This window comes from Botrytis sinoallii (assembly GCF_014898435.1).
Source record: "Botrytis sinoallii strain Bc 23 chromosome Unknown BSIN_012, whole genome shotgun sequence".
Lineage (NCBI taxonomy): Eukaryota > Fungi > Ascomycota > Leotiomycetes > Helotiales > Sclerotiniaceae > Botrytis > Botrytis sinoallii.
The window spans coordinates 465,931-483,705 of NW_024066039.1; the positions used below are offsets into that span (position 1 = coordinate 465,931).

The 17,775-nt window shown below is 37.4% G+C and overlaps 4 protein-coding genes across 4 annotated transcripts; 1 reads left to right on the top strand and 3 right to left on the bottom strand.

The window, feature by feature from the left end:
- Nucleotides 1-6,678: 6,678 nt before the first annotated feature.
- Nucleotides 6,679-8,152, bottom strand: EAF02_007160 (uncharacterized protein). Its single transcript, XM_038903208.1, has 2 exons — nucleotides 7,832-8,152; nucleotides 6,679-7,726 (listed from the first exon to the last, which is right to left on the bottom strand). The coding sequence occupies exons 1-2, from the start codon at nucleotides 7,877-7,879 to the stop codon at nucleotides 7,091-7,093; spliced, it is 684 nt and encodes a 227-aa protein (XP_038756687.1). The 5' UTR covers nucleotides 7,880-8,152; the 3' UTR covers nucleotides 6,679-7,090.
- A 324-nt stretch (nucleotides 8,153-8,476) lies between these two features.
- On the top strand, nucleotides 8,477-9,752 carry EAF02_007161 (uncharacterized protein; the record flags this gene model as incomplete). Its single annotated transcript, XM_038903209.1, has 5 exons — nucleotides 8,477-8,801; nucleotides 8,860-8,878; nucleotides 8,930-9,004; nucleotides 9,058-9,588; nucleotides 9,638-9,752. The coding sequence occupies 5 exons, from the start codon at nucleotides 8,477-8,479 to the stop codon at nucleotides 9,750-9,752; spliced, it is 1,065 nt and encodes a 354-aa protein (XP_038756688.1).
- Nucleotides 9,753-10,608: 856 nt separating this feature from the next.
- EAF02_007162 (uncharacterized protein) lies at nucleotides 10,609-12,183 on the bottom strand (the record flags this gene model as incomplete). The annotated part of the gene is made up of 3 exons (XM_038903210.1): nucleotides 10,609-11,517; nucleotides 11,571-12,002; nucleotides 12,055-12,183. The coding sequence occupies 3 exons, from the start codon at nucleotides 12,181-12,183 to the stop codon at nucleotides 10,609-10,611; spliced, it is 1,470 nt and encodes a 489-aa protein (XP_038756689.1).
- Nucleotides 12,184-13,016: 833 nt separating this feature from the next.
- EAF02_007163 (uncharacterized protein) lies at nucleotides 13,017-13,748 on the bottom strand (the record flags this gene model as incomplete). Its single annotated transcript, XM_038903211.1, has 1 exon — nucleotides 13,017-13,748. One exon carries the CDS (start codon nucleotides 13,746-13,748, stop codon nucleotides 13,017-13,019), a length of 732 nt encoding a protein of 243 aa, XP_038756690.1.
- Between the last annotated feature and the right edge of the window lie 4,027 nt (nucleotides 13,749-17,775).

The window sequence follows — 17,775 nt, forward strand, 5'->3', positions numbered from 1 at the left end:
ATTCGAATGCCCCCCCCAGGCTTTGCAGCTAGAAGAAGTAGGGCAGCTAATCGGAAGTGGGATTTGTGAATGAATTCTTTATTTAGATTATCATCAAGCCATTTACAAACAACTTAAAGCTCGGCTAGGAACATTAGGCAATCTTTATTGTACAGGGGCTTTTTGCCTGGTATAATTTCGATCTTGTAATTTCAAAAGTGTTATGGCAAAAGCTTGTTAGTGAAGGAGGGTAAGAACCCAATGAATAGATTGCAAAGCCAGGGTGATAGTTTACTCTAAATCTCTATTATAGATAATACAAATCGATTAGTCTTTTCTATAAACTTTTTGATATCACTTCCATAATACTATAACATAATTGAATAGGATTGTTATTACTATACAATATAACTCGCAAGTTCTATCTAATTCATCCCAGATTATTTTTGTGATATAAACTTTCTGATCTTTATAGAATTGAATAAAGCTATTAGCTGTAAGAAACTTTATATTGTTCATTTTCTATTGGATATTTCGTAAGGCGTTAGTTGATTCCTTAGAGGGCTTTTGTAGCGATAGGGGGTTCAATGGGGATAAAACGTTTTGGTTTCGTAATGGTCTTTTGTATATTCTAAAGTTTACAATAATCTGCATTAGGGCTGGTTTCAGGATTGGCCGGTTTGATATCATTTTAATACGAATTTCTGTTTTTCCATTGATTTGGTGAGTATAACAATAATTTGAGTCGAATAGTATTGAATTAGCAGGATCTATATTGTAAAGATTTTTATTAGTATTCTTCTCCATAACTGGAGTTGGAGGATTGTATTCCAAAAGTATCAACTAGTCTTAAATAAAAAAAAGGAAGTCTAGAGACTTTTATCGATAACTTCTTCAGCAAAGGTACGATATAGGGTTGAAATAGATTTCTTCAAAATAAACTTCAAAATAGATTTTCTAATAAATGTACATAATATTGGATTGAGCACTATATCTATTGAGATCGGTATATCATTATAATCGGGGATAACAATTGTAGTAGAGTTAACTGGGCAGCAATATCTGGAGTAGTACGTGGACATGAACTTAAGAGTTATTGTTGCCCAATTAATGATAGGGTTATAGCGTTGAAGCTATGGAAAACCGAGGATCATAGGGTTTGCGTCAGAAAGATTGGTAATATAGAATAAGCCAATTTCTTTATAATTATTAATCTATAGATCTAACAATGCATATTGAGATAGGATATCAGAAGTTCTTTTATTTGCAAATAACAGGTTACGGGTAGTAAAGAGAGGATGTATAGGAATACTAAGCTTGGATATAAGGATTCTATTTATAAACCTATATCCCATAGCTTCACTATCTATTAAACTAATAAATAGGATAATCATATTAGATGTAAGGAAAATTTCTATTGAGATTTTAAAAGATTTGCTATTTATTGTTTTAAGATATAAAGAATCCCTAAATATAATCAATCTTTTAATCCACAAAGGCAAACTTTCTATAAAGAATCTTGATTCACAATTATAAATCGAGGTTAGTCTTTTAATATGTTTGGCTGGGGAATTGAATTTCCGCTATTATCCAAATATACAAAGCCTTCAACAAATCCACCCAGATCTCTACTACCAATAAGGATTGGAGAGGTGTATCGAAATGGTGCTGTGGCAGTTGGGAAACGATTAGCAGGTGGGAATGTATTCTAGTAAGTAGGGCTATAAGTGTTACAATAGGGTCCAGGGTTGTGATAGTGATCGGTAACAGGAAAACGGTGGACATTCAGAGCGTATTGGTTTGTAGCAGAAGGACGATCAGAATATTATATAATTCTTGAGTTGGTATTATATTTTACATTGTTGCATTGCTTTTCTTTGTAGTTGAATTTGATATGATCAGGCTTTTTGTAATAAAAACAAAGGCCAAGATCTAGATATTGTTTTTTATTGTAATATAATAAGGATTGTTGGTCTTGGTAAGCAGTATCTAGTTGTATAGGATCTTCAGAGGGATCAGGTGTAGGTATTACAGCAGCGATAGCAGGTTTCTTTTCATTGGGTTTTTTCTGATTGCTGAAGTTGATGCTTTGGTTCTTGTGTTGATTATCAAGATGAATCTTTTTCTTTAAGTTATTGTAGATATCTTGCCACTAGACTATCCATATATCAATATTAGTAGCAAAGGTTTATTAGGATAGTTAATTAAAGTATCGATTAGTTTTTATGAAACTTTGAGTTTAAAATCAACAACTTGTTGTTCAGCAGTCTTCTTGCATTTGATAACAAGCTGCTTGAATTCGGTAATAAAGTTATCAAATAGGGTCTTCTTCATTTTATATTTATTGTAATCTATGGAAGCTTTGTGTGAGAAATCTAGAATCTAGTATTGCTTGTTTAATTTATACTAGATGCTTACTACAATGCGCCATCCAAAGGGCTAAAGGTTAGAATTATATGTGTTATCTGTAATTATATCAAAGTGTATCTGATTGTTTGTATAAGTAGGGCCAGAAAGTAGGCTAGTAAGAAATGTGATTTTCTGAAACTCTAATTTATTTTTGTAATCCACGATCAAATAACGATTGATTATATTATAAAAAATCGTATACTGATCTTAGTACTTTATAATATCTTACTTATTACCACTAAACTTTTCAGAAACAATAAGATACTTGTGATGAAATAAAGCTTACGAATTATTATAAATAGTAATTTTCAATATCTCAATTGTATCTTTCAATTCGACAATCTTTGATTGAGTATCAATAGCTTGAATCTAAGCAGTAACAGTTTGGGCTTGTAATGAGCCTGTAATTGATTCGATCGATTCAAACACAGCTTGAGCAGTAATGAAGTATATAGCATTTGGATTATTAAATAGATTTGTAAAGGGAGAGATATCGGTTTCAGCGGAGTTGAGAATATAGTTCAAGAAAAGGAATTGTGGAGGTAAGCCAGATGCAGATGTTTTTGGTGTAGATGTTTGTTTATTCATCTTCGGCACTTTTTGAGACTCAAAATATCGGTGGCAGGGTGTACAATGAATCAATGGTAGATGTAATCAATACAATTGGGATAAGGTATCGATAGGGCTTTGGAAATAAAATAAGAAATAAAATTGTAATAGTTTATTTGAAGATGGTACAAACTGTTAAGGTATGGATAAAGACTTATATTGTATTATAAGGGTAGAAGAGCTATGGAAGAGTGAAGCCCTACTTATAGAAAGTAGGGCACGCTAGTATGCTGTGCCTGAGGCACGAAGGCAACTACAGATCATGTAGTTGGCGCCGTGACACAAATCCATAATTATTATCAAATTTGTTATTGTTCTTTATATATAATAACCAATAATCTTTTATCTTATAAGCTTTTTGAAAAACAATCTTTAATAATAATAATATATCCAAAACTCTTTTGGTTTTTGAATCAATATTTTGAAGAATTAAAGTATTATCAGATTGTTACTAAATCGATTTGATTATAGATACTTGAGGGCATAAGCTCCTCTTACGATAACATTACATTGTATAATATTGAGAAATAAAAGAAAGTGTTATATTTGCTCAATTTATATGCGAATTGTAATATTGTAACTATAGCAAGCCAAAAATAATTAGTATATTGAAGGAGAGTTTTGTAATAAAGAATATCCAGATTTCTAAATATAATTCTATTACTATAAATATAATAAAGTATTCCATAATAATATCTGCTATATTATTATTAACTAAGCAAAGCTGTTAATAATAGGATAAGAGTTAAATGTGAATTTTATATTGATTGATAAATGATTGATTAGTGAATACTTTATCAAAGTATTTACTATCAATCAGACTAATTATATTAAAAGGGGAAGTGTATATTGGAAACATAATAGTTTGGATAAATAGAGATTTGCTATTTATAGAACTAAGTTATAACGGCTCAGTACTATCTACAGTATATCTTATCCATTCCTTATTTCTTGATAACCTCTATGATCAATTTATTATGAAGGTGATATATTTCCCAAGAACTCGTATATGCTGTTGGATGGTGATGGTGATATTGTATTGTTGTATGGAGAGATATTAGAGACACTTTTTGAGAGTGCTAAAGAATTATTCTCGATATAACTATGGACTGTATTAAGCTGTTATCACGTGTAGGGCTGTTATTGATAATCATATTTCCAAAAGTCATTCTGATTGTAATTGCTATTACTTCGATATTGTCCACCTTGGTCGAATTATTAATTTCCTTTTCCGGCATTATTGCAATTATATTCTAATACCCCTTTTAAGGATTCTGTATTGTATTCTCTAATTACTTATTGTGTATCGATTTGTTTTTTCATATTACAATTCTAGATAGAATAATCTGGTTTCTTATAGTAATAGTAAAGGCTGAGACGACACTCCTTTTTGTATTGTTATATTTTGTTTTGGAATTTGATTATATCAAGCTTTATAGGGTTACTATATGGAGTGGTGGCAAGTGTAGGGGGGGGTTGTGTTGAATCGAGATTAATTGTGATTGTTTTTTGATAAACTTATATTGTAATGATCATTTTCCTAGTAATTCTGATTCCAAATTGTAAATTTCTTTTTCTACCTTTCAATATCATCTAGTGCGCAGGGGCTTAAGTCTATACAAATCATAAGTTTTAGTTTTTTAGAGACTTTTTGCTTTAAAATAAGAATTATTTTTTGATTAGACTTGTAATATTGATTGTCTAAATGTTCCAACTATATATAGAATATTGCAAAGGCCTGTTTCTCTGATATCTTGAGTTTATCAAACTGAATTACTGCTTCCTGTTCAAAGTCGATTGTAACATAAAGGCTATCAAGCTTTTTGAGAAACAAATCAGTAATTATATAGACCGAGTTATTTTGTAAAATATTATCAATATCTTTAATCGTTCTTGGTATGTATATTCTCCGATAAGGAAGGCTATATACAAAAGTTTCTTCTTCTTAATATCAAATACAATGATATCAGATATCCAGCAAATTTGTAATCCTTGTTTTCAAGCTAGATACTTATTCTATTATACTATTATATTAGTCTTCTCTCCTTTAAAGGTTTCCAGGTTTTTGAAGATTTATCGCTGAGTGCTAATAGGTAAATTGAAGGTCTAGTGTCACGGGGTGACACTAAGCCCTTTCTGTCCTGTCCTGTCCTGCTATATATGTGAGAGTAAGGTAGAACTTCCAGTTCTACCTCCTAGTCTTTTGGGCGTTTAGCTCAGCGGTAAAGCTTCTGAATACTCCCAGAGGTGATCCCGTGACATCTAGGCTAATGTATTTTGTAATAATTGGGAAAGCTGGTTTTGTAATACTATATTCAGTTGTATCTAGATTTGTAAGTAGATTTGTATATCAACCAGGGCTGTATGCTCGTTGCTCAGATCTATATCCATTCTAATTTGTATGTTATGAAGTGACTCTAATGAATTATTAATAATGCTATATAAATAGTATAAGTATAATTATTCATTCTTAGAAAGACTGAGCACTAGATTTTGAAGATTGGGGTTGGAGATGTTTGAAAGTTTACTTACAAGTTATTACCATTCAGCAAAAACAATTCGAATACTTGTTCTAAGATTATCGAATATTTGAACTCCGTTTTCTGCAAACGATGAATTAGGTATATCCGTTATTTTAAAGGCAAAGATAAAGATAAGGATAAAAACAAAAATAAGGATAAAGATAAAGATAAGAATGAAGATGAGAGTGAAAATGAAGTTTTTATCAGAGTATTATTATCAAAATCGAATTGCTATTGATATATAACAATAGGACCTTTAAGAAGATAGAATATATTATCACGGTGTAAGGAATAGATATTAGATTGAATATATGATATTCTACAAAGAGATTGAAAGTGGTACGATGTAACTTTGCCATATAATGACAAAGATGACTAAGCATCCACTACGCTAATATACTACGCTAGTGAACCCGTGACAATTCTAGACGTACTAAGGAGCGGGCCTACGGGTCGCTAGCGTTCCAGCCGCTCATAGTAGTGTAATGTTAGCTAATCAGGGGCTTGTTGCCTCTGGTGTTCCCCCGCTCAGTACCGCTCATGGCGATCCTGCGGCTGTTCTGTCTAAGGGTTTGTGGTCCTGTTTCAGAGGGCCTTATATTATTATTATAAACTTTCTGAATTTCAGATTTTTATTTCAAAATGTTATATTAATTTATTCAAATTATCTCAATTCTAGATTTCAAATATTTTCATTGCTTTTTTAATTTTTAATTCAATTTAATATAACATTTTATATAAATAATAAGAGCGTGCATATAGTAGGGCCGTGTACATAGTAGGGATATCGGTTGTGAGGATTCATAATAAGTCCACTAAATCACTTATTAATATCTTACTAAATAAGGGATATCTTGATGACTAATACACATATAATATGATCTTATATTATAAAATCATATTATCATATAGTTGTATAATAGTATCTCTTATCAAATTGATTTATAATGGAATAGAATGAAATGGAACTAGATGGAAGTATACAGGAAATATCGCTAAATTGATTGGTTGTACTTTCTTTTTATTATCTAAAATGATTCTATAAGATACGATTTAAATCGATCTTATTTATAAGCATAGAATATACTGGAATTTCATTATAAACTATATAAACCTAGAATATTCTTTAAAGAAAATCTAGGAAAAAGCAAGCAATTCATCTCAACTCAGCCTAGCTCTTCTAAATTGACTTCAATTCAACTCTTATTCTATATATTCGATTTATCCCTCAAGCTTAAACTGACTAGATCTTCCACTATCATTATAATAATACTATTCCTTATTATTATAAAAGCTAACCTCCAAGATCGGTTATAATAATATAATTAATAAAATAAATTATAGTATTGAAGAATAAAACACATCAAAAATGGAAAAAATGCATTTCGGCTAGTAGGAGTGCACGATAACTGTAGACATGTTTTTGAGAGGAAAGTGAAAATGCGATCATAAGCATCAGACGTACTAACATCGATGCAATATTAAATTGAGACAGTTGTACATCATAAAAAATTACTCGTTGATCCTACATGCCAGTTTCAATTTCAGCAAAAACAACAGACAATTCCCCTTTACATCTCCGCCAAATTATACCCATTACCCTTTTCCATTGCACTCTTCCAAGCATCTCTCTCTTGTATCCTCTTTCTCCACTGGAAAATCTTGGGGTACTTCTCAAAGTCCACATACTTCTTTGCAGCCAAGAAATCCATGGGCCAACTCAGCATTACATCAGACCTTCCCAAATTCTTTCCATTGAACCAGTCATCTGTCAGTTCCTTCTCCAGATATTGAAATTGAGTTGCATATTCCGGCCCGGTGAAGCTTTTATGTACGTTCGACTTGACACCACCGAGTAATATTGATAGTGGCCACGGAGATCTTCCTGCCACGATATCAAATATCAACTCAATCATTCCGATAGTTCCAATAGTCGACCCAGCGAAGGACGACAAACTCTCATCGCGAACCTTATCCTGTGCGGCAAATCTACCATCTTTATCGTACGTATCAATCAGGTATCCGAGGATTGCACTACTTTCTGCGATGGGCACATTGTCGGATGTGACAAGAACTGGGGCCTTTCCCATGAAATGAACATTTTTGAGTTCGGGTGGTGCACGACCTTCCACGCGTGTATGGCATACGAGGTTGTATTCAATTCCCAATTCTTCGAGAAACCAGAGGATTCGTTGGGATTGGGAGTCCTACATGAAGGGATGGCGTCAGCATGTGTGGGTGCATTTGGTGGGGGGACGTTGGTTTATACTCCGTAGGTTGGGACCGATGGAATGATTGCCCGGCCCACTTACATTGAGGTGGTGGAAGGTTGGGAGTCCAGGTTTGTTTGGAGACGCCATGATTAACGTCGTGTAAGATTTTCATGTAGTACTAGTGAGAAGACGATAGTCGTTAGATGCCAGATGAGGTGCCACGATTTATACATGTCGTCGTCTCCCCGGACTCATGTTTCCATCCGGCCCGTTCGGAATTGCGCGTTCTGGGGTTAAAGTTGAACTTAGAACCTTATTAGTAAGGCATTAACTTCTTTTCTTTTGTATGAACTTCGTGCCATCATACGACTCAGCGCAACCAATCTTATCTTATACTCGCCGCCATGTATACAGCTGATCAGGTGCCAGCATCGATAACAATCGATAAAACTTTGATTTAAACTTCTTCCAATTGATGATTGGTCTTGTGAAATCGAGTGGTGGGTAGTAGTCTACACAAAGCTGGGCAGAAGCATCTCCGACATGGATAACTGCATATGCAGTGAACATGCAGTGACAAGATTGTTATCGCCCGCACCCAAAGGCCTCTTGTCAAGTCACTATAATTCCTTCAGCTAGTAGTGAGGATTCATAATTGAATCATATCTTCGACTTCTTGATCACTTGCTATCCCGCTTTTTCTCTTCACACCGAGTCGTGAACTGTGTTCTTATTATGATTACCATGACTACCGTCAAACCAAAACCGATAGTTCTGCACATTGGTGACCCAGTCAAATGGAACCTTGATTTATATGAACAGTTTTCTAAGGATTTTACAATTATACGACCTTCTACAGAAGAGCGTCAACGTGATGAATTCATGAAAGGCTTGAAAGAAAACAGATGGGGCAACTTTTCCGCCATATTTAGACCGTTCTGGAATACTGGTGGTGAAATGGGTAGATGGGATTCGGAGCTCATCCCTTTAGTACCTGAATCATGCCAAATATTCGCATCTGCCGGGGCTGGTTTTGATTGGGTCGATGTAGACCTTTTGGCCGACCGAGGTATGGATTCTTGTGTGATAAGTGTTCAGCCTGTGTTACTAACGCATGATCCGGATAGGTATTTTCTATTGCAACAGGTTTGTGTGACTTTTAGATTTTCCGCATATGTAATTAATAAATTTGTGCAGCGCCACAGCTACTACCGAATCTGTAGCAGATTTCGCTATTTTCTTGATCTTAGCTACATTCAGAAACCTCACTTGGTGGGTTTACAATCTTACCTGGATCACACATTATAAGTGCTAACACACATAAGGTGCACCCAAGCTGCTCGTTCTGGTGCTGCTTCGTTCCAAGATTGCCACACCAATGCCGCAGCTATGTCTCACAATCCTCGTGGCCACACGCTAGGTATTGTTGGCTTGGGAAACATTGGCTATAACATCGCCCGGAAAGCTTTTCTGGCATTCGGAATGAAAATCCTGTACTACGACATCGTCCGAAAGACTCCATCCCAGGAAGCTGCCATTGAAGCACAATTCTTTACTGATTTGGATGGCATGCTAGCCCTTAGTGATTGCGTAGTTCTTGCTACACCTGCTTCTCCAGATGGAAGAAAACTTCTTGATCGACAGAGGTTGAGCAAGTTTAAGGAAAAAAGTAGATTTGTGAACATTGCAAGAGGTGTCTTAGTGGACGAGCAAGCATTGGCCGAAGCTGTTGAGTCAGGAAAATTGGTGGGTGTAGGACTGGATTTTCATGAGCATGAGCCCAGGGTAAACGACAGGTTAAAGGCTTCCGGGAATGTCACACTTACCAGCCATAATGCTGGTGGGACACTTGAAACGTATGCCTTTTTACATAAATTGTTTCACAGATTGCTGACACTTCTACAGCCACATTGGATTTGAGGAATTGGCAATGAAAAACATCGATGCAGTTTTGAAAGGGAGGGAGCCATTGACACCGGTGAACAAGCATTTGATTGGGAAGGCGAAGCATACTTTGTGAGGATGTATCTCGCCAAGTAGGTACTATGGCAAGTGGGCCTCGGGAAAAATATTAGGAGATACAACTACTCCGCATGTTATCCCAGAGACTTTTGAACGAAACCAGTATCTGGAAGGTTTCAAATGGTAGTCGAATCTGGAAGAATGTGGTGAAATTTGATCGCAGTTCAGTAAATGAAGGAAGGTGCATGGGAAAATTTCGAGGCATGGATTAGTTTCCAATGTTTCACATCAAGTAGCACTACGAGACTCATTCTCAAGATGAAAATTATTTGTATGGATCACATTATGCACATCTCAAAGCAGTTTTAATGATTCAATGAAATATCGATAATCAGCTATAGAATTGTCCTATTTCATGATAGCTTCAGCGAAAAGAATCAAGTTACTTGACCTTGGAAGTTCATCTGCCACTCCAAATTCAAGATAAATATCTTACCCCGAACCCCTGTTGCAATTAGAAACAAATCCTACACTGGCGGGTGAACTGATTGAAGGAATGTTGCTAAAATTGAACTCCGCGATATCTTTTGGATTGTTGATTGAAGCACCTAAAAGGCAGAAAGATTCGCCACCAATACGATAATGAAATGATTGGTTACGATATTAATCAATTGGGCGTTGGATACATTATAAACATTACATCTGTCAATCGATATGCCCAGTACCAACCCACTGGTGCCCTAGCAATTCTGACATCTGAAAGACATGCGCGGGCCTACCCAATTAGTCAAAATCAGATGCATGTTGCTAGGAAATACCAAACATCCTTCAGGGTGAAGTCTACCATCTCCTCACGCGCTGGCCAGGAACCCAGGTACGGGGTGCGCTGTCCTGGTCTACCTTCGTTGAAATGTTCAGGATTCGTCCGTGATTCCATCTGACACCACCATGTGCATCCGAACATTTCCAAACATCATCAGGCTTTTCTGGCAGTAATCCATATCTATCTTTCGATGATGACTATCCGTTGGCGATTTTCCAACAGAGCCCGGATTTGTTTGGGATGGGCAGCGGGTGACAGTCCAGGTGCAAGTGCTAGTACCGTAACTACCTGGACGTTCGTGTTCTAGCGAATCTTTGTGGCGACTATAAATAACACTCCGGACTGGAACATGGGCTTTCCTGACATCAGTATTCGACAGGTTGGTTGGTATATTACATGGTGTATTTAGCTGGTTGACATATCGCTCGTCGACAGACTTCATCCATTGAATAGACTTTCCCCACTCGTATCTATGATCTGCAAAGCAATCAGATGGATAACGACCAGTTGGATGTTCGAAGTAAGCGCCTAGTTGAAGTTGCTGGAGATTTGGTAGACCAGAAACCACTTTACCTAAGATACTATACATCATGCCGTAGTCATACCCCATCTCTTTTTCCTTTTCGGCACTTCTATTGTCGGTGTCAAAGGCGAGAGAGCGCTGATGCAAGGTGAGCTTGCGTAGTTTGGGACAGACCTCTGCTATTATGAGCGTATACATGGGCAGAATTGCTCCAAACCCGAGCGCCGGGTTTCTTTCGCCACGCGTCTTGAGAGTAAGCGTAAATCCTCCATCAAATTTAATGTCTCTCAGTAGTGAAGAGTTATTGCGTCCAATGTACGCCATAAAACGAACAAATGGATCTTTTGCAATGAACGCTGGCTGATAGCATTCTAAATCGAAAAGTTTCTCAATAGCGATACTAATAGTGGCCTTACTGGGTAACTCCTCAAACAGCGGAAAACCAGGGACATCCCATGGGTCTTCAGCTGGTGCATCCTATGACAGTCTGATACATTAAACTCATATTTGTTCTCTCCGTAAAGAATTACAATGCACTCTTGCTCCATTTGTTTGCAAACTCGCATGATACTGACAGAACGACCAAACGGGTGTATTTGAAATTCGGTCTTCTTTATGATTTGAGGACCAAATCCGTCTCGATGATGTACAGCACATTTAATTTGCCGACCAGGCTCCGAGAAATCATCAATCGTGAATTTTTTGGCTCCACTTTGAATAAGTTTGAGTTCCTCCAGGGTAGGGTTTGTAGTCCATGCAATTTCTTGAATAATGGTGTTACCATCGACATACGTCTCTGGAATAGGCGCCTGGGCCCACCCGTAACTATATTTTCGTTGAAACCTACAATGCTTGTGACCTTCGGCTTGACTCCCTGTTGCAAATAGGTACTCCCGTTTGCGAACCCTTGGGACGATAGCAACCGGTCTCAAAAGGATGAGTCGCCAAATATCATCGCGAATCTCTATTGTTTTATTAGTTCCTAGAGTCAAGATGAGAATATTGATTGCTTACCTCTAGGAAGTTTGTCGAGGAGAGCACAAACAGGCTTTGAGTTTTTGTTACTGGTTTGAGCATCATAGCATCTGTTGTCGAAGCCTTTGAAGTTGTATCAACATCCTGTATCCGTTCTTTTCTCGCCATTATGAGTGCGACAATTGCTAGACAGGCAATCTAAACGATGAAAATGTTTTTGTGATTTTGGGGTTTAGGCAAGGAGATTTTGACGTAGCTGGATAAGCTAGCTGTAGTTGAAAGGGAGCAGAATAGATAGGATAAGTCTGTTTATGACTATTGAAGGCGAATCAAATATAGGCATGTATTATTGGAGTCTTGTAGAACTATATACTAACAACATAAAGAGTGAGTTAGTTGTACTGGCGTACTAGAGTATCACGCTAGTTTAAGCGTAGTAGTGAATATGTGGCTATCACCTAATTCAAACGATGATACAACCGAGATCTTGACTGATACTGTAGGGTGGCATAGAACTAGCACTTTATACGAAATATAGTATGGGCAATTCATAGATCCGCCCAGGACTCTCAGTATTTACTAGTCTAATATGCAAACTGATATCAATTCTTCAATCTTTTTGACCTCCAACTTGAAAATTGAACATTTTTCAGTGGTGAACTGCATTCCGAACTATTGAAGATTTTGAAGACTACTGTAATAGATTACTTTGATTGAAATGTTTTGAGAAAAAGCAATACATCCACATTCATTGATTGAATAAAAATAGAGCCAAGTACTATTTGGTGAAAAATAGAAGACGTGGGTGAATTGACACATTGATTGATCATCTACTATACGAAAGAAGGAAAAAGCTGAATGATGAGAAGAATAGTTAACCTCACTAGCAACGCGCATTTTACACCATCGGGTGGTGCCCAATAAATACTGAGTCCTTTAGCATCCTCATCCCTTCATTCAGAGACATTTTCCAGTACTACGAATGCGCGAGGCGATTTATGCTACCTCGAACTCATCAACTTCGTGGTTTTTCCCCCATTCTCCTTTCTCTCTTCGCGTTCTGATTCTGCCAGTGTGCGGCTCTGGGCACGTCGTTCAACGAATCCTATCCACTTCAAAGCCATCCCCCACTCGTCCTCTGGGTGCACCAATTTTATGATATCACTACCAGGAGTATCCGGATCATATCCACACCCGGCTGGTACGAATTCATATCGGCCCAATTGTAGTTTCTGAAGATATGGAAGCGCATGAACAAGTTTCTCTACAGACTCATTTATTTGCTGGTCCCTGTCCATAACTCGCGGATCCAGCCGCTTTATTTGAGGATAGCCCCGGTCGTCGTCATGCAAAATTAGGGTATGAATGTTTTCACAAACTTCTTTGAAAATAATAGTATAAATTGGAAGAAGGTCATGAAGTCCGACTGGAATAGACTTCGTGTACTGCCATTTACCGATGATCCAGTTAAATTTTCCCTGAATGACAATTTTGGTAAACTTCGAAGCATTTTCCCGGCCAATTTCCATCAAAAATCTAGTGAATGGGTCCTGGTAAATGAAGTTTGATTTCTGTTCGTTTTTTTCTAGGTCTTTATAAGCGAATTTCAGTTTGTCTTGATCCTGTTGGAAGATCAAATCAATAGAGTGAGAAATCTGTTCTGCAGTTGGCATAGTTCCATCCTTACGTTGATGACCAGGAATCTCATCAAAATCATGCGAAATTTGGTCCATGGTGACAACACTTTGAGGTCCGGTGAAGCTTGGAGAGCCGCGTGTGTCAAAAAGAAAGGAGTTCTCCCCATAAGTACGGCAAGTCCCAATTTGCTAAGATGTTTGCAAGAACGCAGGATCGCAACTCCTGATATTGCGGTAAGAGTTATTTTCGATCGGTGAATGACCTGAACACCAAAGTCCTTACGATCATGTAAAAAGCCTTGGATTTTCCGACCTGTTTTGGTTATTGTTGTAAGCTTATTATACCCAGCTTCGATGAGTTTTGCCTCCTGCTTCGTAGGAGTTGCCGCCCAGAATATTTGTATAGGTTTATCTTCCATATACTGGGGAAGACGATGCAGTTCATATCCCTCTTGACGTGCCTCGCTCCATTGGTATCTATAGTGCAGTACTGGGGGCTCGGCCCTACCACCTTTTTCTCGAATAATAACTGGCATTATGTGTGTCTGGGGAACCAACATGTCTCTCAAGATCTTCTCTAAAACGTCTAAAATAGTTAGATAACTCTTGGGAACATAAATAAAAGCATTGGACTTACTTGTGGGAAGATCTAAAAGTCCTATTCTTTTTTTAATTGGGGAATACTTTTGAAATGAAGACTTGTTTCTCTTCCAATGCTCACTTGAGAGGGCGAAAGGATTGTCATAAACCTTAGCCTCATCATAGAGTTATAGGCATTCATTGCAAGGCGACTTATTGATGGTTTTCTGAATTGTCTTTTGGTTGAAGCACTCTGATTTGGAAATTATGAGATAATTTAAGATATTAGATTATTTCTAAGCGCTTATGTTTTAACTACATTAAAATTTTAATGTAGAAGCCGTACTTACAGCTGTGGTCCACGAGGCCGTTAGTATCATGATAATGTGAGTTAGCAAGCGAAAGATCTTGCAACCTATGCTCATTGCTTGCGTCACACTACATGGAAACTTTAGATCTCGAATTTATAGCCCCTCGCGACTTAAATATGACAAACATAGTGAGAGGCGATTTTCAAAGAGATGGTTATGTGATGGTTATGTGAGTTCTGCAAACAGATTCTTACTTGATTGTCTTCATCTGTTGGAAATAAAATGTATCAAGAACTTTGGAAGCCTCCAATTAAATGGACTAATCAATATAATTAGAATTAAAACAATTCCACTGTTCGGTGAGCACAAGAAGTCGCAGAAGTGTGTCCAAATGTACCTGTTGATGTGATGCTCCCCTGAGATTCACCTAGACACAGACGACGTCAAATTCAATTAGATCCAAGCATCCTCTACTTCCTAAGTTTCAACTCCAAAGAAAAGCGAATTGATTTTTCGTTTTGAAATTTCCTGTGAAAGAGTTGAAAATAAATTTGACCTATCGAAAATTACAACGCATAATGTTAAATCCAAGATTACCGAAGTGGAAATTTAGTGACCATTAGTTTATGTCTTGGTTGAGCTTCATTTGGTTGACGAGAAAAACTTGGCATTCACCGCCTACATGGAAGTAGGCGTGGTATGTTGTGGAACTTTGGTTTCTTGACATATTACATCATGGCGTAGAGCTCGAGACACGTTCACAGATCACCGTGACATTCAACCATTATATCAATATGAGATAGCAGATTTGCTACATTAACCACTGAATAGAGGTAATAAGTATGATTAATTTGTACATCTAGCTTTCCTCTAGATGACTTGAACGTCTGTACATAGACACTCTATAAATGGACTTTTCTGCATACAACCTCCCATCCTCATGTACTTGTGTGCATTCCCAAACCCATTCCTTTTCCGAACACGAAAGTCCATTCAATTGCAACAACTGCGGTACTATTTCGCTATCAACTTCAGGTTTCCATTCGCGAAACTGAGAGAAATCATCGGGTTCTCCATCCGGATTGTTGGTGAAATATCGGATTTCGTAGCTCCCACTCAGCTCTTTGGGTTCCAGTCGAAGTACAATAATCCAAGGAAAAACTCTTAACTTATCACTAGAAACATCTCTTGACTCATTCAGATTCGAGTGAAACTTGTTACAGTAAAAAAATCTTTGAAGCTCACTAGGACTTGGGGGTGAGCGCATTGAGAGACATGAGAATTGCACTCGGGTATCAATCGGATTGGCAGGTTGGTCCGACATTTTGCTTTGGATATCGAGGGACTCTTAGTCGGACATTTGTATGCCTATCATATGGGAAACACCTTTCATAGCTCTGGTGATGTCGGCGCTGAGACTTATATAATTATTAGCAATATTGATATCACATCAATAGTAATGTGACTATTTAGTCCTTACTGGGTTCCATACTAGTTATAACAAGCTTTTTGCACGTGAGGCTAAATCCGTGTGATCATCTGAAGCGCGGGTATCTATGCTAGCCAATGTTTCGGGGAAGTATTATCTCAGAGGACTGAATAGAAAAGGAGTCTGATGATAAGTTTCTAGACAATGGTGGGAAATGACCAAGTATCTCCTGTTTGATTCATGCCGTTTGTGTTTTAAACGCGTGTCCAAACATCACGCGAGTGACGACAGCCAGCTGGCATATTCAAGGAGTCATAAGAAATGGACGCAGTCATAATAAGTATTTAAATAGACTTGCAACGAAATTTGAGTGGTAAACTAACATCAAATTCCATATTAGATGGCAAACGATGATCATGAACCATATTGAGACGAATGAATCATCTTCAAACTATTCATCTCGATTGGCTATCAGCTTCCTATGCTGTCGTCATCTTTAAGGCCCATAAACCATGATTTCCTCCATAGTAAAGGCCTTTGCATTATTTTGAAGTTGCTCATTGATATCAATAAAAATGTCAAATTTTACCATGGTCGAGCTACATTACCAGAACAAGTTAGCCTCTCTTTCATGACGTCCATTAAAGAAGTCAACAGTTACTCAAATTGATACCCCTATCCGATCCGATTAATCCATCTCTTAATATAAGTAGCTTGAGAGAAAAAGATGACCATCTCGACTTTTTGCAAGAGCTTTGAACAATGAATCCTCTAGAGGGGCCAAAATCACAGCAGAACCACATGCAATTAACTCTATTTCCCCAAACGGAGAAGGGAATGGAGATAATGACGAGTAGGTTATCTATACAACTTTAGCGTGATGTCATGTCATGTAAAGTATTACTTCTTTTGCGGCCCAGGATGCTATTGTAGGTATAAGGGAAACATTTACACGAGAATAAGGGCTTGTGGTTTGTGGTTTGTTTTCACTTGTCATCTGTAATATGATGAAATACCAGCTGCAACTAATTATGACCGACAAATAAGTATATCACCTGGCAATTGTTTGAAAACCCGTATAGCTTGGCTTTCATATGTTTGCTTCCTCAACCTTGACATTATTCAATCATGGAAGAGTTACATGACAACAAGTCATGACTTGAAACGATGTAACGAACAATTTCAGTAATGAGAACAGTATTTGTATGGAAGATTTAGGACCTTCAATGGCCTGGTCGGGAGTCTGACAGTGATAGTTCCATAGCATTCTGAAACGAACTAAAACAATTCAAATTTACCTCATAAATTCTGGAATAGCTCTCTTGAGATTCTCGACTTTCCACCTCGAACTTGCTCTTTTTTGATCATGGATTTTCCCTTGGAAAATGTCTTTACGCCCTGTTGCGAGAACCTCACCCTCACTGATACCGGCAGCTGCCAGAATCCGCCAAGAGAACTAGCTCAATTCTTCAGCCCCGTAGTTATGAATCCCTTAGAAGCTCTAAACCATCGTCCCGAATCCTTCTCACTCCTCGATACCCTATACATAATCCAAATTACCCCAGTCTTTTGTGAAGGGAGATACCAGATGGGCAGACGACCAACACAATATTTCATTCGAGTCCCCGAGAACTCGGAGCCTGAAGATCCAAACAAGTTTGTTCGATTTGTATCCACTGGGCATTTGAGCGGAGAGAATGAATGGAAACATTTATACTTTGGGGAAGAGGGGTATGATAAGAGAGAGATTTTTGGTTGGAGGTGTGAGGATACTTGGGATCATGACTGGTCGTATGAAGTGGTA

Bases quoted from the DNA above. Each gene is read 5' to 3' on its own strand.
- EAF02_007160 (XM_038903208.1), bottom strand. From the start codon at position 7,879: ATGGCGTCTCCAAACAAACCTGGACTCCCAACCTTCCACCACCTCAAT. The intron at 7,727-7,831 runs GTAAGTGGGCCG...CCCTTCATGTAG, and splicing joins CAACCTTCCACCACCTCAAT to GACTCCCAATCCCAACGAAT.